The sequence below is a fragment of the Daphnia pulicaria genome, chromosome 8, assembly GCF_021234035.1.
Source record: "Daphnia pulicaria isolate SC F1-1A chromosome 8, SC_F0-13Bv2, whole genome shotgun sequence".
NCBI lineage: Eukaryota > Metazoa > Arthropoda > Branchiopoda > Diplostraca > Daphniidae > Daphnia > Daphnia pulicaria.
In genome coordinates, this window is record NC_060920.1 from 1,112,878 (window position 1) to 1,138,279 (window position 25,402).

Below are 25,402 nucleotides of genomic sequence, written 5' to 3' on the forward strand. Positions count from 1 at the left end.
GAGGAGGTGGTGGTGACAGATAATGAAATACGATTGAATTATCCATCTTTATTATTTGTCTATTGCTATTTGTTTCAAAAATTACATCCATGTGATATTCTGGCGAAATGGAAGAAGGACGTCCTCGGTGATGACGTTCACGCGCTCACACGCGAAATGTAAACATGAGGAGTCGACGACAGAGGAGGGACTCGAGGGAAACTTCTTCGACGCCATTTACCATCTCCGCAAATGTCCTATGATGCTTTGTGGTTAACGTAAACTTTAAATAAGAAATATTAAATTAAATTAATTAACTGCTTTGGTTTGAACTTCAGCAAAGTTCGTTAAACTTATTCATGTAGACATATACTTCCCACAATCATTAATATCTGTGCAGTACAACAGCTCCTCACACACAGCTGTGGCCATTTTGAATTAAATATTGCACAAGTGCACATGATGCTGTTAATTAGATCGCCAACTGGGCAACAGAACTTATCTCGTTTACACACAAATGCTGAGCAAACGAGTTGCTATGTGCAACACGAATGTAACAACTGCTCCAACAATAAATCGATGTGTGCTGCTTAGACAATGACTGACATAAAAAAGCGGTGGATTTCTAATGAAACGGCAGACTCGTAAACACACCGGTAGCTAATCATGATGGTTCGATTAACCTCCGCAACATTATTAAGTATCTTGGTTTTAACTTGTTGGTCGACTAGCGCCTCTGCCAGCCTCCCTTTGGAAGAACAACTTCAACAGCTAAAAGACAACTACGTAAGTTTATTTCATATTGGCTTGTTATACTAGTTAGAAATAATTGTTTACTTTTTCATTGGTTTTTTGTTGTTTTAAAATATGGGTTCAAGAATGCCAATGATATCGAAATGAAGAGACTTTTGGCTGAAAAGAATAGGCGATTGGGGGTGCTGGAACTCAAACTGGAATCCCTTCTACTTGCCCAGCAGCGAAATAACCCAGTAAGCTTTGATGTGTCTGAAATAGACCGCAGCACACCAGTCGGAACGAGTGACGCTATTCTGAGGCAAACAACTTCCAAAATTCCGCGATCCTGTGCCGATATCAAGACCAACGGACACACTTCTAGCGGAATCTACTCCATCATAGGCGCTAAATCAATGGAATCAGTTTTCTGCGATTTTTGTAAAACAACAAGCGATCCGAGTAAGTCAAACATTTTTAAAAATATCAAATTTGATACCCCCCCCCCCCCCCAATTTCAATTCATCCACTTCAAATAGGCTTCCAAACATTGATTGGTTACGAGGACGTCAAGTCTAAACCTGTTTACTTCCACGTCCAGAGACTCTTCAGCGTTTTTAATCAATCAAAAACTCCGATATCCTTCGACACCGAACGAATCAACGTGGGAGAAGCCATGAACACATCGTCAGGAATATTCACGGCACCCGTCACGGGCAAATATTTCTTTTCCTATACCGGAACCGTGTTATTTCCGAAAGCAATGTATAGGATCAATTTCAACGTGGGTCTGATGAAGAATGGGAATGATCCTTATAGGAACGTCATCGCGGCTGCTCACGCAGACTCCATCAGCACCACCGACGTTCAATTCGAAACCTTTGCGATGGTGGCGACGCAACATTTGGTCAAAGGAGATCGCATATGGGTGGAGGTCTACCCATTGTTGGAACCCGGCGTAATCATGTTTTTCAGCTGGGCTACTCAGTTTAATGGTTTTCTTTTAGAAGAGGATATCTCTCAATCCATCAAATCGTTGTGACCAGCCACTGGGTTGAAATTCACTAGTCGATTGAAATACAATTAAATATTCGATGAAGAAAACAGGCACATAATTTTTTAAATTACTAAAAGTCGCTACAAGTGGTGGTGGCACCATTATGATTTGACATGACAGCCAACAAACCTTGAAAAAGTTACCGAAAATAAAGCAGCCAATAAAAACTATTCGTCACGATCCCTTCTCGTACATGGGATAAATATTATTGAGCGTCTACGAAAAATCACAGTTGGTTGCTAACTTGCTATAGTCGTTCTGCTTCAGGTAATACCCTTAATGGATATAGTCCGTTGACAAATGCATCAATAAATCAGAAGTCGGTTAAACTTTTGGATGTTTTGTCCGCTGAGAAAATCGATCCCGTCTGTATCAATATGAAGGCATATCGAACCCACTCACCTGTCAATTTTTACTTTAAGCATGTAACTGGATATCCAACAGATTTGCTGCTGTTTGTTTCATTCTGTTGTGCATTGGAAACCGTTGTCATGTTTTGAGAACACATGGGGCACTTCGATTAGGCATTCCCATCCCCCTGGACCCCCCCAGGGACTTTGAGAAAACTGCGATCCTGTGCGGATCTGAAAAACTTAGGGCACGTCTTTAGCGGATTATTTTCCGCCGTGGGAGCGAAAACTGTCGAGAAAGCTGATCGGGTTAAGGAATCTACCCTCTCGTGAATCCAAATGATTTTCACAACAAAACAATTCAAGAAAATGGTTGAATCGAATAGATTTGACATTAAAAATACGAATGGTCCAATAGTAACGGTGGAGTGCTGAAAGAGATTTCGATCCTAGTTTGAGGAGGAAATCGCAATCAACATTGACTGGCCCTATCATTTCGTCGTTAAAATGGGGGTAATTTTTACAAGAAAGTTGTCGAAAACATGAAATATGAACTGGCTAGAAAAAAACGAGCAGATGATGGAATTATTTCCAACAGAATTTGTCTCTTCACTAATGAAGTAAAAGGGTCAAGAATAAAAATATCACACACACTTTACTTTCGATTCAGGAAAATGGAATTGAACACTTACCACTTGCTGACGAGTGATGACAAATGACAGCATAATTGTGCCTCCCCCATGCAAACGATTGTGAGCAGGCCATGGAATCAACTTATAGATACTGTGTAGATCGGGAAATATATTCCTGGACCAGCACTCTGCATTTTTAAAAATAGATGCCACACAAACAGACACAAGCAAAGCAAAGCAGCCAGTCTTGCACTTTCCGTGTCTACGAGATTCAGACTGACTACATTTTTCACGGTTCTTTATTAATAGCAAATTAAGGCTTTAAAGTTCAATCACCGTTCAAAGAATCAAAAGAATCGACAACTTGTCATCCGCAAATTCAACTGGCGCCTAGCTAAACAGCTGTTTTGTAAACAGGATTTAGTTACAGACAAATAAAGAGGCCATCTAGTGAGCTTACTCAACGTGATGTAGAACTTTTTGAAATTGAAATTTTGGGCTACAATAATGCTGATTGAGTCATGCACTATAAGCGTCAAATGGGAAAACGAGTTCAATTTAAAGAGAAGACCCCAATCAACCTTCGAAATCGTTGCCAAACTCTAAGACAAAGTTGGTAGGCACTAACAAGAAAGTAGGGAAAGGCACATTGGCTAATCAACAAACAGCCACCAAAGTGGACATGCCGAAAAATAAGTAAAAACATGTTACATTCGGTTTCGGCTGGAATTTGGGAAAGATGTGATTCCAAATTGCATTGCAATTTTCCAAAATTTGGACGTTCCTAACCTCCTGAACATCGTCTACCCGACACGCGCATGGACAACGCCCATGGAAGATTCACTCGTGCAGCAACAACCAATTGGAGAGCGCAGTTGGAGAGCGCGTCGTCCAAAGTTTGGATCTTATCAACAAGCATGATCTCACGCTAAAGGTTCAAGTTATAATTGACCGACTACATTTCGAATCGAAGGGATTGTAATAATATAAACTACCTCATCTAGAAAATGCTTCGCTAACGCAGGTGTGAAATGAGAAAAGTGACAAGGTTTCATGAATCAAATTGAAAATTCATTTCTCGCCAATGGATGATTATAAAGCGTTAATCAACAATCATTTTTAAAATACCGTTCGCCCAAAGTCACGGCCAAAGGGATTATTAATGAATGCCAGCACTATTATAATTGAGATCTATCATAGGATAGATAAATTGTTTCCGAGAAAAGGTGCCCAAAAGCTGTAGCTATGATGAAGGCCATCAATAGTTTAAATCAAAGCATATTAACCAACTATAGGGTAAATGAACTATAGTTAAAGCCTATAGAGTAATTAAGAACTCCAAGGGACCCGCCCCCTCTGATGATGATGGGTACATCCAGTTGCTGGGAGTTTGGCTAGGATAAAAGGAGCAGAGACACTCTGCTGTTGTCACTACTCATCAGTCAACACTACCACAACGTTTTACTTATCACATATCAGCACATCATACAGTCTGCAACATGATTCTCATTAGGTGAGGTTTTTTGTTACTTTTATATTGTGTGTATGTTAGTACAAGGCGAAGAATTATTTTATTGATAATTTCATGTTAACAAATGATAGGATTTCGGTTTTGGTCATCTGCTGTTTATTTTTGTCGCTGCTGGGAGTTGACGGAGCTCCTTTGAATTGGTTCCCGCATCCTTATTTGCCTGCTGGTGCCAATTCCGCGATTGAGAAAATCTTGTCAGACTATGACAATAAAGTTGGCGATAATAGGCCCTTTATTGTCGAGGATTACTTTTTCGATTTATCAGCCGACCAATTCGGTGACTTTCTGAAATTTATCAAAAATCAAGTAAGTCTATTATTGATATCTTGCCTTTCACGTGTACATTGTCGAGTTCAATTTGTGGTTCGATTTTATTTTTCAGCTTCAAAAAGGAGAAGGGCTTGTCAAAAACATTGATTTGGCCGATTTGGCTAATAACCAAAGGGTTGAAGGAGATGATGGTTTCAACTCCGCCGTGGAGAAAAGCTTATCAAACTATGACAATAAACTTATTGGCGATAATAGGCCGCCTGCCTACATTGTCGAGAATAACTTTTTCAATTTGCCAACCGACCAATTCAATGAACTTAGAAAATTGGTTAAAGCCAACGGTGAAAGCGAGAAAAAGGACAAGCTGAAAAGGTAACATTTGTTGTTTTGTTTTACATCGTTTCTTGTGTGCGACTGCTAAATGATCTTGTCATTCTTTTGAATATTGCTACAGAATTTAGAAGAAATAATTGAAAAGAGTGATCGCATTTGTCTATACACTTCAGCCCATGAGACATCAGATGTTTTGGCGTCCAGAACTTTTCTCCTGAACATTGTACATATCCATTTTCTAAAAAAATGCTGTTTTGACATCAATTTGACCATTAAAAAAACTGTAATTGGTACCTCGTGCACTCCATACAACTGCTCTCGTATAAGAATAAACATGTACTATTCAAAGCGCATCTAAAATGACAGCATTTTTTCTTATTATTATTTTCTCAAAAGCGAAAGGCAGGCCAACGCCGACATTCGTTCCAGGCGCCCATAAAAACACTCAACAAATTTTCTGGTTAATTAGGCTGGGACACATTCAAAACCCAAAGGAAATCACTAAATTTATTTTTTTATTTCCAGGTTGAACGGATGAAGAACCATCAGTCTGGAAATGACATTCATGAATTTACTGTATGGCAACTTTCAGGTATCGTCAAAACAATTAAAAGATACTTTGACTATTGGATCATCATGAAATCCAATACCCCCACTTCAAGGACTTCCAAAAATGGATTTGGTAATGTGTGGTGATACATTTGCAGATGTGATTAAGTTAATTAATAATGTACTTGAGTTTAGTTTCATACAGAACTACAGTTGATCTACCCTGAAGCCAAGAATTTTGGAACACCATTTATAAACAAAAATATCTCACCAGATATTGGCATAATTGGCAAATTTTTAAAAACATATCCTGTAGGTAATAATTCAATTAGCCCTCCTTTTTGTGATATTTATTCACTTTTTAAAGAATTTTCTTGTACACAGATAGTGTTTTAAAGCCGCATTGCTGAAGCCGGCTGAAGTTGACGTGCAGTCAGCAGCGCAGCGCAATCAGTCAGAGCAGGGACGGCGACGTCGACATGGGCGGCATTAATAGAGATAACGGCATCATAGCTGTATGGCGTGGACGCCAGTGAACGAACGCGAACGGATATAGTATCCACCGTACATATCCACCATATCCGCCGCCGAGACCTGCGTGTCCGTTGAGCGGAGCTTGGGCGACAACAGCCAACACCAACAGACATCCGCGATAATAAAACCAAAATGCAAATATTTTGCTTCTAAATTATTTTTAGAATAAACTAAGACCAAAATATTCTTATACCGTTGACTTCATGTTATTATAAATTTTTCGGGAGACTACTGTACAACAGTACGATACGAATGACCACCAGCTATGCACAGCAGTTAGAAATGCGATGCTTCATCTTTGTAGGTACCCAAATATGATATCCAAATTCCAAAGGGATGTAAACGTATGCTTATATTCTTATATTTCTATATATTGAAGCCTTTCATCGCTTGTTATGTTTCTGCATGGTTCAAGCAGATGCACGCCGCTCCACATTAGTTCAGTGCACCATGCACATATGATGCGTCAGCCACAGGTGTGTTGTGTCGTTTCCCCGTGTGTTACGACATTGGCATGCAGCTAAGTTGTGTTTATTTGAATAAAGGCTTTTGTTCAAGCAATGGACAACACAAATTATATTTATGGGCTAGTAATATTGCAGCGCCTTGCCAATGAATTAAGTGAAACAATTGATCGCAATTGATGCCTAATATTTAATAGAATTTTTTGTTTCGTTATGCAAATTAAATACGTAACAGCACCAGGATCATCCTATATCTGGGCGGAAAAGGATAAGTAGCTCAGGTTTAGCGTCTAGCGAGGACCGGGGAGGCCTTGGTCAGCGACGACAACGGCCGTGTGATCAGCTTTGGCCTTATAGCGACTTCGGGTGTGTCCTGGACCTGATGGACGGGCGCTACTAAGTTGGCGACGGGCAAGCAACACACGACTTCACTAAAAATGTAACAATATCGGTTTATAATCTATTATATGGTTTAGCGTCACACAGTTGACTGACAGTTGACGCGCATCAGCGAGACAAATTTAATATATTTTCTCTAAACGTTTTCATTTCTTTATTTCATTTTTACTGTGATGAAGCTTTTTCTCGTGCTTTTGGCATTTAAATTTTTATTCTGTTTCCATAATTTCACATGAATGAGGATAAATTTAGATCGATTTGCCGTTCACCTTATTAGTTGTTTTTTTTTTTTTAAGTTCTAAAATTATGAATATTTAAGAGGAATAATTTATTCCTTTTTTAAGTAGAATATTTTAAGGGAAAAAAATCAATGCTGTTTAAAGTTTAGTTGGCGTGATGGCCGGGGTTGAGGACGGTCTCGGTGGCTTTTCGGACGGGCACAGCAGGGGAGACGACGCCGGGATGAGCAGAAAAATCAAAGTTTTCATTTTCAAATTTTTCATTTTCATGCCAACGTTCCTAAAAAACGTTGGTGCCGGTAGGTGGGTTGCAATTGGCAGCGTTAAACATTGGCAAAAAAGGGAATGAACCAACTGAGAAAACAATCCAGCTAAGAAATCAATCGAATAATTATTTTAATCAACCTCATCGAATATAAGGTGAAATCGGACACTTACAAAAAATGTATTGGTCTACACATTAGTTAATAGAGTCCTGACAACAAAGATCCATCGTTACTCTATATTATTATTAGGCATCCAGAAATATTGTTTGAATTATTATTTAACGCTGTATAGAGTGAATTGACTTTTGATACCATGCATGATGGTCTCCTTGCTATTTTAAATTGGACAGCGAATGTTTATGCCGTGACGAAAAAGAAATTAATTTTGATTTTCCGTAAACATTTTCAGAATTAGGCCTATAAAGGATACAAGAAAAAGAATGCGAAAAAAGTTTCAGATGCTATTTAACAAAAATTTAGTCGACGCGGTAAGAGACTGCGTGGCCAGGGATGTGGATGACCTTGGTTAAAGTGGCCTCACGGACGGGCATAGCTGGGGCGGCAACCAAATAGGCATAGGGGGAAACAGCATAGCCGGGGTAAGAAAATGGAGCAGCTCCGAAGCCAAAGACTTGGCGCTTAGCACGGCCGGCCTTGGCGGCGGCGAATTTAGCGGCGAATTCCGCCTTGGCAGCGGCCACCTCGGGTGTGCTGTCTTCAATCTGGGCGGGAGCGACGGGCAAGTCGTTGAATTTGACGCGAAAGCCTCGGGAGTCGGCGGTGTAGGAGACACGGACTTTCTTGCCTTCCGGGTCGATGTAAGCGTAGCTGCCGATCTGGTTGCCGAAACCGTCACGCAGGTTGCTGGGGGCTTGTCCGGAATTAATATTATTGTAGCTGTAATCATAATTGTCGAACTCGTCCTGGGAGTGGTACTGGGTGCCGTAAGAGCCGGGATAGGTGGCGGGGACGGCGACAGTTGCGGGGATTCCGGCGTAGTGGCCCGAAGGCAAGCGAACGGATAGGCACCGTAGTATCCGTAGTATCCGCCATATCCGAAGAATTGAGCTTGGGCGGCAACAGCCAACACCAACAGACAGGCGATCTGCGTATATGGGAAAAACCAAATTATATTAAAATATACATCTCAAAAAATTAATTTTTAAAAAATAACTGTCTAAAATGTTCTTATTACCGTAGACTTCATTTTATAAAGTTCTTTTGAAGTTTGTGTTGGGGTTGAATAACAGCATCTACCCACAGCAGCGATGAGAACAAGAATCTATGTCGATCTATGTATAAAATAGTAACACTGATGTTCACCACTTATTGCATATGTGTATTGTGTCGTCGCCCGGAAGGCTATAATACGACATTGACATGAAACTGAATTCACCTTGAACAAGAAAGTCTGCTCGTTTCTATTCCACTCTACTATATCGTCGTAGTTATCCTTTCGTCGCATATGTTCCATTTTACTTAAAATGAACATTAGGCTACCAGGTCCCAAACAAATATAGGAACATATATATATGACACGTTTTAGGGTTTGATGGTAATATATTTCTAAAAAGGCTTGTTATTGTAAATACGCCACCTACGTGTGTCCGTCAAATTTAACAATTTCTTAATTTTAAGGCACAAAATGACTATTTTACCCGCCTCAATACAAATCGTGAAATGTAGCACGAAGGGATTTTTAATTCCCTTATTCCCACTTATACCTCATCTAGAAAATGCTTCGCTAACGCAGGTGTGCAATGTGAAAAGTGAAAAAGTTTCATGAATCAAATTGAAAATTCATTTCTCGCAGCAAATGGATGATTACAAAGCGTTAATCAACAATCATTTTTAAAATACCGTTATTCCAAGTAACGGCCAAAGGGATTATTGAATTGAAATGAATGCCAGCTATTATAATTAAGAGCTATATAGATAGATAAACTATTTCCGAGAAAAGGTGCCCAATAAAAGCCGTATGAAGGCCACCAATAGCTTAAATAAAAGCATATTAGCCAACTAGGCTAAACGCACTAGGTAAAGCCTATAGAGTAATTAAGAACTCCAAAAGGGACCCGCCCCCTCCGATGATGGGTACATCCAATTGCTGCTGGGAGTTTGGCTAGGATAAAAGGAGCAGAGACACTCTGCTGTTGTCACTACTCATCAGTCAACACTACCACAACGTTTTACTTATCACATATCAGCACATCATACAGTCTGCAACATGATTCTCATTAGGTGAGGTTTTTTGTTACTTTTATATTGTGTGTATGTTAGTACAAGGCGAAGAATTATTTTATTGATAATTTCATGTTAACAAATGATAGGATTTCGGTTTTGGTCATCTGCTGTTTATTTTTGTCGCTGCTGGGAGTTGACGGAGCTCCTTTGAATTGGTTCCCGCATCCTTATTTGCCTGCTGGTGCCAATTCCGCGATTGAGAAAATCTTGTCAGACTATGACAATAAAGTTGGCGATAATAGGCCCTTTATTGTCGAGGATTACTTTTTCGATTTATCAGCCGACCAATTCGGTGACTTTCTGAAATTTATCAAAAATCAAGTAAGTCTATTCTTGATATCTTGCCTTTCACGTGTACATTGTCGAGTTCAATTTGTGGTTCGATTTTATTTTTCAGCTTCAAAAAGGAGAAGGGCTTGTCAAAAACATTGATTTGGCCGATTTGGCTAATAACCAAAGGGTTGAAGGAGATGATGGTTTCAACTCCGCCGTGGAGAAAAGCTTATCAAACTATGACAATAAACTTATTGGCGATAATAGGCCGCCTGCCTACATTGTCGAGAATAACTTTTTCAATTTGCCAACCGACCAATTCAATGAACTTAGAAAATTGGTTAAAGCCAACGGTGAAAGCGAGAAAAAGGACAAGCTGAAAAGGTAACATTTGTTGTTTTGTTTTACATCGTTTCTTGTGTGCGACTGCTAAATGATCTTGTCATTCTTTTGAATATTGCTACAGAATTTAGAAGAAATAATTGAAAAGAGTGATCGCATTTGTCTATACACTTCAGCCCATGAGACATCAGATGTTTTGGCGTCCAGAACTTTTCTCCTGAACATTGTACATATCCATTTTCTAAAAAAATGCTGTTTTGACATCAATTTGACCATAAAAAAGACTGTAATTGGTACCTTGTGCACTCCATACAACTGTTCTCTTATAGAAATAAAGAACCAAAGCGCATCTAAAATGACAACATTTTATTCTTCTTCTTATTTTCTCAAAAAGAAACCAAGTGGATTTTTATGCTATTTGATGCAAGACAATATTCTTTTTGTATTTCGGTTCAATATATTTGTCTCGCCTTCTTGTCACAAGCTAATTCTCTATTCTGAGTTTGAATATTCGATCAAGAAAACGTGTCTGTATGTATCTCATGAAAAAAGGTGCGCCCATCAGTCGAGGTGCCAATTCATTCTTAGGTTATTATCTATTTCACATGTATTGTTTCATGCTGAATTTTTGAATGCATCACCGCATGTAGTTGTATAAGACGTCTCTCTCTTTCGTTACAAAATAAAAACAAAAAAAAAAAGAGATGGACAGCAGCCGGAGGAAATTCAGATATTCAATCCATTGTATATATATAAATAGAGGCCAGCCTAAAATTGTTATATAGGTCATCAATAGGTACAATGCCCTGTACAATCACCAGGGTTGTTAATATCGCAAAAAATAAGTATTTCCGATTGCGATAGCGATATTGGTGTTTTTTTTTATTGCCGACTATCGAACGATGAAGTTTCAAAAAAGTATCGGTGCGATAATCGCCGATAGTCGCCGATACTTTTTACAACGTTGCAAAATTTAAAAAAAAAATAAAAAAATATTTTTCTGCATATTTTTTCAAAAGCAGAAAAACTATATTAACAATATCCCTTGTTTTCCAACTCGGACGTGGTATTTAAAAAAAACTTGGATGGGCGAATACACAACTGTAGTGCTCATCCATTTTCAGCTGTAACTTGATGCTACTTTTAAGCAGTCTGCAGTTAAAAAAAACTATCGCTATCGCGTCATCGGCGATGAAAACGCGATTATCGATCGATACTCATTTTGAAACCTATCGCGCGATAATCGTTCGAACAAAAAATTTCATTTCCGATGACGATTTCATCGTTCATCGCGGCGATATTAACAACCCTGACAATCACACCCATACACCAAGGGGGGAAAAACGAAATTCGCTCCAGGAATAAAAAGACAAAATCATTTTTTAAAGAAGAAACATAAATCAGAAATAAAAAGTATCAAAAATAATAAGTCTCCAATCGTTTGCGTTTGTTAGAATTTTCATTTTCTTTTTTTGTTTTGTTTCGTATTTTATATCATTGGGATATCAAAGTTATTTACATTGATTTGTTTTTTATTCAAAGATTAGTACACACAAATTTATATCTGGTGGTGTTTTTTTCACACTCGAGCACAGCTCGACTTTCTTCCGAGTCATTTTTTGAAAAAATTTAAAATTCAATTTTTTTGAATTTCGCGGGGTTTATTAAATTGAATTGTTTCACCAAGCCTCGGCGTTGCGGGTCTGTCGCTTGCTCCTGGGCACGGTGGGCGAGAGCTGGGGCGTCTGGACGACGTCGGACGGGTTGATTCCGACGCGCGGGAAACCCCTGGGCACGACGTCCGACTTGTCGGAGCCACCTTTGCTGGGCTTGGGCGGCGACGCCAGCGTCGAGCCGGAATCTTTCGGGTAGGTGCCGGTGGTGCGGCGGCGATGGAGGACCAGGCCGATGATGAGCCCGCAAACCAGAATGCTGGCCAGCACCGACAGAACGACAATAATGGCCAGGTAAGGGGCCTCGATGTCCAGGGCCTGGGCCAGAATTTCCCGCGTTTCCAGGCTGCGGTCCTGCAGGTCGCTGCTCTCCTCTTTAGTGGCGGCCACTCTGAGATGAGTCGAGTCGAGTTTGTGGTAGAATTTCGACGACGTGCTGTCGGCCGGCATCGTGTGCCCATCCATTTCCAGCGCCAAGTGGCCCGATTTCACCTGTCACCCAAATGATTATTGCCATCATTTGAATCAAATCATTTTGAAATGAATTAGAAAAGTTGGTACCATATCCTCGAGGTGGGAGGCGACGTCGATCTTGTTGTCGCCGACCAGCGTGAAGGTCAGGACCGTTCCGTCCTGCCGGGATTTGAACTGGAGGGTCGACTCCATGGTGCGGGCCGACAGGCCGTTGAGAATCTCGCCCACCTGCTGACGCACTTCCTTCTCCATTTGCTCCTGGGCGTGGTCCATGGCCGGGAATCCCAGGGTCATCGCCACGGCCATCACTGGCACCAGACCTGATCGGACGGACAAAATTTTTTTAAAATTTCGTCATAATTTGGTTGTTGTTGCTGGACACTTACGGCAGGTCTGCTCTCCGCGGAGGAACTGGGTGGTGTTGGCCACCTGATTTCCGGCTTCGTCGACGCACCAGCAGCTGACTTGGCCGCTGTTGGACTTGGCCGGCAGGCACTGGATCGGCTGGAACCGGCCCAGGTGGTCGCATTCCGGAATCAATTCGCCGCTCTGGCTGCCACCGCTTTTCTTCAGTTGCGACTGGCGCATCTTCTGGCACCGGGTGTAGTGCGGATGGGCCAGCGATTTACCGCGCTGCTGGGCAGGAGATGGACCCACTGTTGTTGTAGTTGTCGTCGTTGTTGTTGGGGCTTCCGTCGTTGTTGTTGTGGTGGTTGTTGGGCTGGTGGTTGTAGTTGTAGTTGTGGTTGTTGTTGTCGACTCTTTGACTTCCGGCTGGACGTCGTGGAAGGCGTGGCGGGGCTCGGCTTGGAGGACGGCCGGCTCGACTTGAGCCAGGCACTTGACGGCCTGTCCGTCTGCGTCGACAAAGACGGCCTGACAGGTGCACGGATCGACGGAGCAAGCAGCTTCCGGGTGGTTGGCGGACGTCTGTCCGTCGCAGGCCTCGTTACGGCTGCACGACTTGATCTCGCCCAGCATCGGCGACTGCTGCGGGCAGAGGACCAAGTCCGGGCAGCGGCTGGCGCACTGCTGGTAACTGTGAAAGTTGTTGGCGTTGCCTCCGCATCCGCCGAACGAGAATTTCTCGCACAGCTGAGTCTCCGGATTGTAAGCCCAGCGAGGGAAATTCGCCCGGCACATGCCCGGCTCCTTGGGCAATTCACACACGTTCACTATAAAAATAAAACAAAAATTTTTATGAAATAAAAAAACTTGTGAATTAAAGTTAAATGAATTAAAGTTAATTGAATTAAAGTTAAATGAATTAAAGTTAATTGAATTAAAGTTAAATGAATTAAAGTTAATTGAATTAAAGTTAAATGAATTTTCTACCTGGTTTCTCGCAGTGTTGGCTGCACTCCTGGACGGACTCGAAATTATTTTCGTTGCCTTCGCATCCGCCGTAAATGAATTCCTCGCAGGATTGGGAAGATATGTTGTAAAAGTAGCGGGGGAAAAGGGCCCGGCAGTGGCCCGTCTCGGCCGGCTGGCTGCAGCGATCGGTGCACTCGAGCCGCTGGCCCTGGCCGTCGATGAAGGCCACCTTGCAGTCGTCGCAAGGATCGGCCATGCAGATGGCGTCCGGGTGGAACGGGCAGCGGGCGTGGAGGCACTCGTCCCGGCAGACGGTTGGCTGGACGCTCGGGTCGGGACAGATGGGACCCAGGGCCCGTTGCTCCAGGACGGTCCCGTTGGGCGAGCAGCGGACCGATCCGCGGGTGAAGGAGTCGTCGATGGGCTGGCCGGTCGTGTCCACGCACCAGCTGAACTCGCCCTGGCTCTGCTCCCGGGCATAGTCGCCCTTCAGGGTGCAGACGGGCGGAGAGATGGACATCATCAACGGACCGGAACTGTTTTCTATTTTATTTTAGAAAAAATTAATTAAATTAAATTAAATTTTAATTAAATTTTAAATGCAATTTGATTTAATTTTTAATTTTTTTCGAATTATTTAAGATTTTTTAAAAGTAAAATTTAATTCGATTAACTTTAAATTTATTTCAATTAACTTTAAATTAATTCCAGTTAAACGGACCTTCGGGGGAGGTGCAGGTGGAACTGCATCCGTTGGAGCAGCACTTGGCCCGGCCGGAACAGTCCGAGTCAGACGAGCATTCAATAACGGCCTTGGTGTCTGCCGGGCAGCCGAACGGGTGAGCCGCTGCTGGGCAGGCGCCCGGTTTGGGCAGGAGTGGCGTCGGTAGGAGGACCGGGTGGGTGCAGGTGGAGCCGCACTCGCCCGGGCAGCAGCGGGTCGGTCCGGCACAGTCGGCGTCAGAGACGCACTGGTCAGCGCAGGCCGCCCCTCCGGCAAATTGGGCCAGCACCCGCAGGAAAGTGCGGGAGCGGACGGGCGGGCAGAATCCAGGTTTGATGGCGTCACGCAGAGCGGGCACAGGTCGTTGCTGGACAGTTTGATCGTCGTCCAGGCTCTGGAATCCGTTCTTGACTTCCTCCAGCAAACCTTCGTCCACCGGACGCCGGGCCAGCAGCTTTCCGGTTCTGGAATCCAGCGGAGTCGTATCCTCCACGTCGGAAGTTTCGGTGGCCATTTCCAGGTCCAGCTCTTCCAGTTTAACTTCCTTGAGCATTTCCGCAATCAATTCCGACGGTCCAGCTTCCTTCATCATCGTGTCCAGCAAGGCCGTCTCGGTGGATTGTTCCTTCTCTTCCAGCTGGCGCCTGAGGCGACTGCTGTAGACGGTGACGGATGAGAGCAGAGCGTCCGGCAGGACTTCGGCGTCCTCTTCCGGTGCGGAATATCCATTCATGTCGTAGTGGTAGGACGGGCTGGACGAAGTGGAAACCACCAGCGGCTGGGCGTTCCACGGCCCACCCTGTCTGGCCCAGGTGTCGGAATTCAAAACGACTTGCACTTCCTTCTGGCACTTACTGAGTCCGGCTTCGCAGTCCACCTTCCGGCCGGAAGCCGGATCGTAAAAGGAGGGACGGCATCCGCCGCAAGGATCAACCCGGCAGACGGCCTTGGGGTTGGCCAGGCAGATTTTACTCTCGCAAATCGACTTGTTGCAGACGTGGACCACGGCCTTGGGGTCGTCGCAGATGGGCGGGTCGATCGAACGCTGACGGGCCTGCCGGACACCGCAAGTGGGCGATCCTCGGGTCAGAGATCCTGGACAACAAAAATTTAAAATTTTAATTTCAATTTCACATTTTTCTGTTGACTGGACGGAAAATTGACTGGGCAGAAAATTTGACTGGGCAGAAAATTTGACTGGGCAAAAAATTTGACTGGGCAGAAAATTGACTGGACGGACAGAAAAATGATAAAAAATATTTTTCAACTGGATGAACCTTTGATGTGTTCGCCATCCTTGTCGACGCACCAGCAGATGCCCACCTCTTCCAGGCACTGGACGGGCTCCCAGTCACCATTAGCCTTGTTGCACTTGGGCGTGAAAACGACTTTCTTGAACTTCTCGGCCATTTTGAGATTCTTCTCCCTCAGCTCCTCGCAGGTGGACAGGGACGGGCAGACGGCATTGCACTCCCGTTCGGAATCAAAGTTGTTCGTGTTGCCGGAACAGCCCGTGTAGCGGAAGGCCTCGCAGCGGTTGCGCTTCTCGTTGAAACTGTAGCGCAGGACGGACGCCTTGCACGAGCCCAGCAACTTCTCCTGGAAACAAACGTCCCTGGGCTTGGGGCAGCAGACGGAAAATTCACCCAGCGGCGACAGTCGACACTTGTGGGTCGACGGGCAGCTGGAGCCCATGGGTCCACAGTTGACGGTCGTGTTGCTGCCGGACTGGCCGTCTCTCAGCGGCTGGCCGTGAGTGCAGGGATTGTCCAGCCTGGGCAGGCAGACGGGCATAGGTGGGCAAGGGGCCCGGATGCAGTTGACCTGGACCACTCGACACTCTTCGGCAGGCGATCGGCATTCTACACCGTCAAAAGGGTCCCGGCAAGCGCAGACTGGGCAGCCGGACGTGTCCAGCTGATAGCCATGAGCCGAGCAGTCCAATTCAGGACATTCGCTCAGAGCCGGGCAGCTTCTCGGGGTGTGACATTGAGGTTGGAGTCCGGGTGGAACCTGGGTGCCGGCCAGCTCCCGCCCGTCGGCCGAAACGCACCAACAGGCCCGTGTGACTGGATCGCACTGGACAGCCTCAAAGGCTCCGTCCTCTGGCCGGCAACGTGGGATGAAGAGCCGATTGGCCGGCAGTCCGTTCTCCCTGGCCTTGTACTTCATGATCATCTGCATGTGCTGGCAGGCCGTCTTGATGAGCGGCTCGACGCATTGGGTTCCGCAACCGTTGGAGCAGCACTTGAGCTGGCCGTCACAGTCCTCGTCGGCCGAGCACTCGCTGTCGCAGCTGTCCACCGAGATGGGCACCAGGTAGGGACATGGGCCGGCCTTGATGACGTGCTGGATCGGGCAGCAGGTCCCGTCTGGCCCGTTGTTTTCGCTGTAGCAGGAAAATCCTGCCGGGCAGCTCAGCGCCCGGCTGCGCGGATTGCACTGGATGGGCAGATTGTCGACAGGGTTGAGGAACGGCTCGCTAGCCGGGCAGCTGGCCGTCCATTCTTCTATTTCTTCTTCCTGGACGTCGGTATCTTCTCGGTCAAGCTGCTGGACGGCCGTGCAGAATGGTAGAGCCAGGCAGAAGGGGGTCTCTGGGCATGGGGAAACGACCAGCTGGCATTGCTGGCCGTCCGGGCAGTTGGTGACGTCGCAGGGGTTGCGGCACTCGCACAACGGGCAGTTGGTGGCGTTGTCCGTCGCAAACCCGTAGCCGCAGCCCAGCCGGCACAGCAGCCCCGGCCATTCGCTCTCCGTGTCGTGAAGCAATTTCAAACAGGTCGAGGCCGACCGCTGCTGGACCGAAGCAACGCCACGCCACGATGCCACGCCACTGGCGCTCTGCTTCCTTTTTTACTTAAGGGTCGTATAGAAACGACACTAATTTTCTGGCCTACGCCAGGCGATAGAGGTTGCAAACCCTAAATGAACTTTTCTGTAGTCTCTTATTTTAGCAACTGGGGAAATTAATAAATCTGGGAAAATTCGGAAATGGTTCCGATCATAATGGAAATATTACAGTTAATTTATAAAAGGGAAATGTAAAAAGGGTTTGAATATAAAAATTCCTTCTTAAAAATTAAATATATATAAAGCAATATGAAAAGCCCATTTGCGCCATAAGACAACACGGGCGGCGTCGGAGTGATCCGATACTTTGGGCGCCACTTTTCTAGGCGTAAAAAATAGGGGAAAAAATCTGAAGAAAATTCAGACAATAGAAAAGACGTAAAATGACATAAATCTCAAGTTTGGGGAATTTATGTCATTTTTTCGATTTTTTCCACCCGAAAAACCCATATGAAATACACGCCACCTTATGGAACGGCGCGGGGTGATCCCATACTTATGGAGGGGACTGTATAGCGAAGCATTTTCTAGATGGAGTATGAGGGAATTACAATCCCCTAATATCCGCATATCCAACATCCAACAATCCCCCTACATTTCACGATTGTGCCTTGAAATAAAAATTTTTTTAAATCGGTTAAATCGTACGTTTGACGGACACACGTAGGTCACGTATTTATAATAACCAAGCCTTTTTAGAAATATATATCATCAAACCCTAAAACGTGTCATATGTTATTCCTATTTGTTTGGGACCCGGTAATCCTCATTTTCAGTAAAATGGAACATATGCGATGAAAAGATAACTGGGATATAATGGAGTGGAATATAGAAACGAGCAGACTTTCTTGTTCAAGGTGAATTCAGTTTCATGTCAATGTCGTATTATAGCCTTCGGGGCAACGACACAACACACTTGTGGCTGACGCATATGCAATAAGTGGTGCAATTGACCCCGCACGTAACGATACATACGATATACGATACATAAAAGTATCGATATATCCCTGAGGTATATTTATATACGAAGGTCCTTAACAATATAGGGTGTGGGGTATAGGGGGTAGGGTAGTAGTAGCTAGTAGTGAAATTCAGAGGGTTTAATGTCCATTTAGTTATCCTTTATACGTTTCTTCCCTGAATGACCAATCGTCACCAAATTTTGTACATAATTCTGTCAAAATTTGATACATGGCGTAACGGGGTTTTCATTTGTTTTTATTACTGGTTTAAAAATTTAATTTGCGTATTTGTTACCTAGCTGGTTGCCGAATCCTAGGCAGTGAATTCGCTTTTGTTTGCTTAACCTTCCAACTGTCAGTGCAGTGAGTGCTCAGCAGTGTAAACAAAAAGAAAAAAAGCAAGACAAGTTTTCTGCTATGGGAGTGGAGAGTAGTATGTCTTATTTGATTTGATTTGGTTTTTATGTTCTTGTTCGATTTCGTCTTTATTCTTCTTTTTACTTTGTATTTTCTTACTATTACTTTTTTAACTGTTTTGTTTTATTATTACCTCTTTTTGTTTACTGTCTTTTATCTTGATTTTAATAAATTTGGTTGTCCAAGTAAAATTTCTATGCCTCCTTTTTTTAACAGTTAGTCATCAACCAAGAAGTTGAGGAACATTTTAAGAATGTTAGATTATACTCATTTTGAAGCTCTGGGTCATCTCTCCCTTCTTCCCCTGTCCTCTCCTCGGTCATCAAGATCTTCTTGCGGTCGTGAAGAGTTACCACCGATCTTCCACTTCCATTTACCTCCGAATGCTTTTTAAGAGTAATTTTTCAAAAATTACAAACTTAGTTTTCCTTTCCGACTTGATCGAGATTCGACTACCGAACCATACGAATGGCAGCCCGGGTTGATGACCATTAGACCATCTTTATTATATTTTTGGAAAGGAAAAAAAAGGGTATGATGGTAGCTCGCTATCTATTAGCCAAGACTCATGTAATGCAACATGTGACCGCATGATTTAATTATATTGTTACTATAGTAATAAATGTTACTTTAACTTAATCTAAACATGAAGTGCGACGTGGGGTTATGGGGCGAAGCCTCCGTCACACCTAAGTCGCACCACTCATAATATTGACAGATTATTAGTCAATTAGTTAATAAGAATCAATTCATTTAAGAGAATAAAGGGAATTTTCCAAACATAATAGTATGTATTAATCGACTATTTAACCTTTATTTTCTGTCTCTTTAACGTTTAAAAAAATTCCCGAAGGATATTACCGAAGGAATCTTGTAGTAAGGATAAGACACATCAGCCCATGAGACATCAGATGTTTTGGCGTCCAGAACTTTTCTCCTGAACATCGTAGCCTACATATCAATTTTCTGAAAAAAATGCTGTTTTAACGTTAATAAGACCTTGTGCATACCATAAATCTGGGAAAAATCGGAAATGGTTCCGATCATAATGGAAATATTACAGTTAATTTATAAAAGGGAAATGTAAAAAGGGTTTGAATATAAAAATTCCTTCTTAAAAATAAAATATATAAAAAGCAATATGAAAAGCCCATTTGCGCCATAAGACAACACGGGCGGCGTCGGAGTGATCCGATACTTTGGGCGCCACTTTTCTAGGCCTAAAAAATAGGGGAAAAAATCTGAAGAAAATTCAGACAATAGAAAAGACGTAAAATGACATAAATCTCAAGTTTGGGGAATTTATGTCATTTTTTCGATTTTTTCCACCCGAAAAACCCATATGAAATACACGCCACCTTATGGAACGGCGCGGGGTGATCCCATACTTATGGAGGGGACTGTATAGCGAAGCATTTTCTAGATGGAGTATGAGGGAATTACAATCCCCTAATATCCGCATATCCAACATCCAACAATCCCCCTACATTTCACGATTGTGCCTTGAAATAAAAAATTTTTTAAATCGGTTAAATCGTACGTTTGACGGACACACGTAGGTCACGTATTTATAATAACCAAGCCTTTTTAGAAATATATATCATCAAACCCTAAAACGTGTCATATGTTATTCCTATTTGTTTGGGACCCGGTAATCCTCATTTTCAGTAAAATGGAACATATGCGATGAAAAGATAACTGGGATATAATGGAGTGGAATATAGAAACGAGCAGACTTTCTTGTTCAAGGTGAATTCAGTTTCATGTCAATGTCGTATTATAGCCTTCGGGGCAACGACACAACACACTTGTGGCTGACGCATATGCAATAAGTGGTGCAATTGACCCCGCACGTAACGATACATACGATATACGATACATAAAAGTATCGATATATCCCTGAGGTATATTTATATACGAAGGTCCTTAACAATATAGGGTGTGGGGTATAGGGGGTAGGGTAGTAGTAGCTAGTAGTGAAATTCAGAGGGTTTAATGTCCATTTAGTTATCCTTTATACGTTTCTTCCCTGAATGACCAATCGTCACCAAATTTTGTACATAATTCTGTCAAAATTTGATACATGGCGTAACGGGGTTTTCATTTGTTTTTATTACTGGTTTAAAAATTTAATTTGCGTATTTGTTACCTAGCTGGTTGCCGAATCCTAGGCAGTGAATTCGCTTTTGTTTGCTTAACCTTCCAACTGTCAGTGCAGTGAGTGCTCAGCAGTGTAAACAAAAAGAAAAAAAGCAAGACAAGTTTTCTGCTATGGGAGTGGAGAGTAGTATGTCTTATTTGATTTGATTTGGTTTTTATGTTCTTGTTCGATTTCGTCTTTATTCTTCTTTTTACTTTGTATTTTCTTACTATTACTTTTTTAACTGTTTTGTTTTATTATTACCTCTTTTTGTTTACTGTCTTTTATCTTGATTTTAATAAATTTGGTTGTCCAAGTAAAATTTCTATGCCTCCTTTTTTTAACAGTTAGTCATCAACCAAGAAGTTGAGGAACATTTTAAGAATGTTAGATTATACTCATTTTGAAGCTCTGGGTCATCTCTCCCTTCTTCCCCTGTCCTCTCCTCGGTCATCAAGATCTTCTTGCGGTCGTGAAGAGTTACCACCGATCTTCCACTTCCATTTACCTCCGAATGCTTTTTAAGAGTAATTTTTCAAAAATTACAAACTTAGTTTTCCTTTCCGACTTGATCGAGATTCGACTACCGAACCATACGAATGGCAGCCCGGGTTGATGACCATTAGACCATCTTTATTATATTTTTGGAAAGGAAAAAAAAGGGTATGATGGTAGCTCGCTATCTATTAGCCAAGACTCATGTAATGCAACATGTGACCGCATGATTTAATTATATTGTTACTATAGTAATAAATGTTACTTTAACTTAATCTAAACATGAAGTGCGACGTGGGGTTATGGGGCGAAGCCTCCGTCACACCTAAGTCGCACCACTCATAATATTGACAGATTATTAGTCAATTAGTTAATAAGAATCAATTCATTTAAGAGAATAAAGGGAATTTTCCAAACATAATAGTATGTATTAATCGACTATTTAACCTTTATTTTCTGTCTCTTTAACGTTTAAAAAAATTCCCGAAGGATATTCCCGAAGGAATCTTGTAGTAAGGATAAGACACATCAGCCCATGAGACATCAGATGTTTTGGCGTCCAGAACTTTTCTCCTGAACATCGTAGCCTACATATCAATTTTCTGAAAAAAATGCTGTTTTAACGTTAATAAGACCTTGTGCATACCATAAATCTGGGAAAAATCGGAAATGGTTCCGATCATAATGGAAATATTACAGTTAATTTATAAAAGGGAAATGTAAAAAGGGTTTGAATATAAAAATTCCTTCTTAAAAATAAAATATATAAAAAGCAATATGAAAAGCCCATTTGCGCCATAAGACAACACGGGCGGCGTCGGAGTGATCCGATACTTTGGGCGCCACTTTTCTAGGCCTAAAAAATAGGGGAAAAAATCTGAAGAAAATTCAGACAATAGAAAAGACGTAAAATGACATAAATCTCAAGTTTGGGGAATTTATGTCATTTTTTCGATTTTTTCCACCCGAAAAACCCATATGAAATACACGCCACCTTATGGAACGGCGCGGGGTGATCCCATACTTATGGAGGGGACTGTATAGCGAAGCATTTTCTAGATGGAGTATGAGGGAATTACAATCCCCTAATATCCGCATATCCAACATCCAACAATCCCCCTACATTTCACGATTGTGCCTTGAAATAAAAAAATTGTTAAATCGGTTAAATCGTACGTTTGACGGACACACGTAGGTCGCGTATTTATAATAACCAAGCCTTTTTAAAAATATATATCATCAAACCCTAAAACGTGTCATATGTTATTCCTATTTGTTTGGGACCCGGTAATCCTCATTTTCAGTAAAATGGAACATATGCGATGAAAAGATAACTGGGATATAATGAAGTGGAATATAGAAACGAGCAGACTTTCTTGTTCAAGGTGAATTCAGTTTCATGTCAATGTCGTATTATAGCCTTCGGGGCAACGACACAACACACTTGTGGCTGACGCATATGCAATAAGTGGTGCAATTGACCCCGCACGTAACGATACATACGATATATGATACATAAAAGTATCGATATATAGTAAGGATAAGACGTATACAAAGGACTTGAAAATTTGTGGATATATGATCATCGCTGTTACTATTTCTACGTAAGTCATAGGCCTATTCCTGCTGTTCTCATCGCTGCTGTGGGTAGCTGCTGTTATTCAACCCCAACGAACTAAAATACACGAACTTCAAAAGAACTATATAAAATGAAGTCTACGGTAATAAGAACATTTTTAGACGGTTATTTAAATAATTTTTTTTTTAGATATTTCAATACAATTCGTTTGTTTTTTTCTTCGCATAGATTGCCTGTCTGTTGGTGTTGGCTGTTGCCGCCAAAGCTCAATTCTTCGGATACGGTGGATATGGCGTAAATTACGGGGCCTTTCCGTTCGCTGGCGTCCGCGCCGCCATAGACTACACCGGAATGCCCGCAACTGCAGCCGTCCCCATTATCTATCCCTTCGCTTACGGCTACCCTTCTTTCACGGTCCCCCAATACCACGCCCAGGACCAGCTGGGTCAGGCCAGCTTCGGCTACGCTCACCCCGGACAGGCCTCCAGCAACCTCCGTGACGGTTTCGGCAACCAGATCGGCAGCTACGCTTACATCAACCCAGAAGGCAAGGAAGTCCGCGTCTCCTTCACCGCCGACTCCCGAGGCTTCCGCGTCCAATCCAACAATTTGCCCGTCGTTCCCGTCTCCAATTCGGTAGCACCCCTCCCGGTCCAGGACACTCTCGAAGTCGCCAAGGCCAAGGCCGATCACGCCGCTGCCAAGTTCGGAGTCGTCCCCGTCACTCCAGTGCTTAAGGGAAAGGGGCGATCTGGCGTTTGGGTCGGATGGCTCAATTGATTTCTTGATGGATTAGAATTGCAATAAGATATTGAAAACATCAGGAAATGTAGATGTTAGTAATGCGCATCTTAAAACCAAATTTCATGGCAGTACGACGAACGGTTGAGGAATGAAAAATGAAATAAATTTTTCGTCTTAAAATTGGGTCGTCCTACCTTGACTTTATAATCAAATGTCGGCTTTCCCGATTACTTAAAAATTATGAAAAAATATGGAAAATATTCTACGTTATCTCTTCTTTAATCCTGTTGGTTTGTTTTATATTTACAGTACCCAACAAACTATTAGGTACACCCCTCTTGTTTCAGTGCATTCTAATGGCACTACGTGTCTTAGAAAAAGTGCAAATACTACCCGAACAGCTTGGGTTAGATTTTTTTTTTTTCTGAGTAAATCTAATGACGATCTACATTTTTTACACATACAAAATTGTTGTAGGATTAACCCCCATGGCGCTACGGTTTTGTTCAGTTTATTAGGTACACCCTTTTTCCCCCATATGTGCCGTGTTAAATACGGCGTTTTCAAAAATTTACAAAAAATACTAAAAATCAAGCTAAAATTTTTTTCTTTGTGCTAAAAGATGCAGAATTCTTCACTCTTTACAAATATACAGAATGATTTACAATAAAATCAACTCAGAGAACCCTTCCCTATACCCTAAAGTTTTCCACTTCAAAATTTGTACTTTTTACTACACACTTGCACTATCGCCCCCATAGGCATTAGAAATTTCGACAAATTTTGAAGTTTAAAGCGAAAGCAAAATTTCCCCCTTTTTGCCTTTAGGGTCTGTTGGGGTGGTCTCCCTCATAACTTCAGCCTACACCTATCGAGAGGGGGTGGTCACCCCAACAGACCCTAAAGGCAAAGAGGGGGAAATTTTGCTTTCGCGATTGCTAGGTGGCTTATAGGATGAAGCCCGGCATGGCCGAAAAACGAAGAAATTTTTAGGAATTTTTTCCAAAATTTCAATCGTTAATATCTCGGCTTCTGAGCCGAGCATCGAAAACATGAAAATAGTTTGAAGAGGTGGGCTATCCCATCATTTTGAAACAATTAGAATATTTCTAGGTGCAGCAGTTGACGAGAAACTGCTGCAAAAAAAAATTTCGGCTACCCCCTCTCGGTTTTTTTTAATATCTCCCAAACTACAAAAGCTAGGCGATTGCGGTTTTCAGCAATCGACTTAGCGAAACATTTTGCACAAAACCCATCTATTCGTTTATTTTTAGAACCCCCAGCGACGATTTCCGCTAAATCAAAAACCCCAAACGGCCTCTTTGAGTGGCGGATCGCTTGTTAAATCGTTCCATGTGTGCGACTGCTATCTTGTCATTCTTTTGAATATTGCTACAGAAATTAGAAGAAATAATTTAAAAGAGTGATCGCCAGTTGTCCACACATCAGCCCATGAGACATCAGATGTTTTGGCGTTCAGAACTTTTCTCCTGAACATTGTAGCCTACATATCAATTTTCTGAAAAAAATGCTGTTTTGACGTTAATAAGACTGACCTTGTGCATACCATACAACTGCTCCTGTAATAAGACTAAACATCTAAGAACCAATGCGCATCTAAACTCTTTCTTCTTTTCTCCAAAGAAACCAAGTGGATTTTTATGCTATTTGATGCAAGACAATATTCTTTGAATTTGTATTTCGGTTCAATATATTTGTCTCACCTTCTTGTCACAAGCTAATTCTCTATTCTGAGTTTGAATATTTGATCAAGAAACGTGTCTGCATATATCTCATGAAAAAAGGTTCGCCCATCGGCCGAGGTGCCAA

General features: G+C 42.4%; 7 protein-coding genes across 7 annotated transcripts in view; 4 read left to right on the plus strand and 3 right to left on the minus strand.

Annotated features, from left to right (window-relative positions):
• LOC124312357 (collagen alpha-1(I) chain-like) overlaps window positions 1-25,402 on the minus strand; it is a 1,404,094-nt gene that overhangs the window by 456,763 nt on the left and 921,929 nt on the right. The gene's annotated exons all lie outside the window — the stretch shown is intronic.
• LOC124312428 lies at window positions 591-1,815 on the plus strand. The gene is made up of 3 exons (XM_046776934.1): window positions 591-765; window positions 858-1,173; window positions 1,251-1,815. The coding sequence occupies exons 1-3, from the start codon at window positions 646-648 to the stop codon at window positions 1,751-1,753; spliced, it is 939 nt and encodes a 312-aa protein (XP_046632890.1). The 5' UTR covers window positions 591-645; the 3' UTR covers window positions 1,754-1,815.
• LOC124312485 lies at window positions 4,187-5,212 on the plus strand. The gene is made up of 4 exons (XM_046777012.1): window positions 4,187-4,263; window positions 4,353-4,587; window positions 4,664-4,923; window positions 5,006-5,212. Exons 1-4 carry the CDS (start codon window positions 4,250-4,252, stop codon window positions 5,010-5,012), a joined length of 516 nt encoding a protein of 171 aa, XP_046632968.1. The 5' UTR covers window positions 4,187-4,249; the 3' UTR covers window positions 5,013-5,212.
• LOC124310693 (cuticle protein 16.8-like) lies at window positions 7,742-8,809 on the minus strand. The gene is made up of 2 exons (XM_046774650.1): window positions 8,707-8,809; window positions 7,742-8,440 (listed from the first exon to the last, which is right to left on the minus strand). Exons 1-2 carry the CDS (start codon window positions 8,807-8,809, stop codon window positions 7,812-7,814), a joined length of 732 nt encoding a protein of 243 aa, XP_046630606.1. The 3' UTR covers window positions 7,742-7,811.
• LOC124312484 lies at window positions 9,500-10,536 on the plus strand. The gene is made up of 4 exons (XM_046777011.1): window positions 9,500-9,576; window positions 9,666-9,900; window positions 9,977-10,236; window positions 10,319-10,536. Exons 1-4 carry the CDS (start codon window positions 9,563-9,565, stop codon window positions 10,323-10,325), a joined length of 516 nt encoding a protein of 171 aa, XP_046632967.1. The 5' UTR covers window positions 9,500-9,562; the 3' UTR covers window positions 10,326-10,536.
• On the minus strand, window positions 11,719-17,805 carry LOC124310694. Its single transcript, XM_046774651.1, has 7 exons — window positions 17,732-17,805; window positions 15,660-17,233; window positions 14,380-15,477; window positions 13,677-14,201; window positions 12,728-13,516; window positions 12,429-12,661; window positions 11,719-12,359 (listed from the first exon to the last, which is right to left on the minus strand). The coding sequence occupies exons 1-7, from the start codon at window positions 17,803-17,805 to the stop codon at window positions 11,874-11,876; spliced, it is 4,779 nt and encodes a 1,592-aa protein (XP_046630607.1). The 3' UTR covers window positions 11,719-11,873.
• Window positions 22,831-25,402, plus strand: part of LOC124312451 — a 102,128-nt gene continuing 99,556 nt past the window's right edge. The window contains exon 1 of the mRNA XM_046776966.1: window positions 22,831-22,970. Within this exon, the coding sequence (XP_046632922.1) occupies window positions 22,959-22,970 (12 nt within the window). The 5' untranslated portion in view covers window positions 22,831-22,958. The remainder of the gene's footprint in view (window positions 22,971-25,402) is intronic.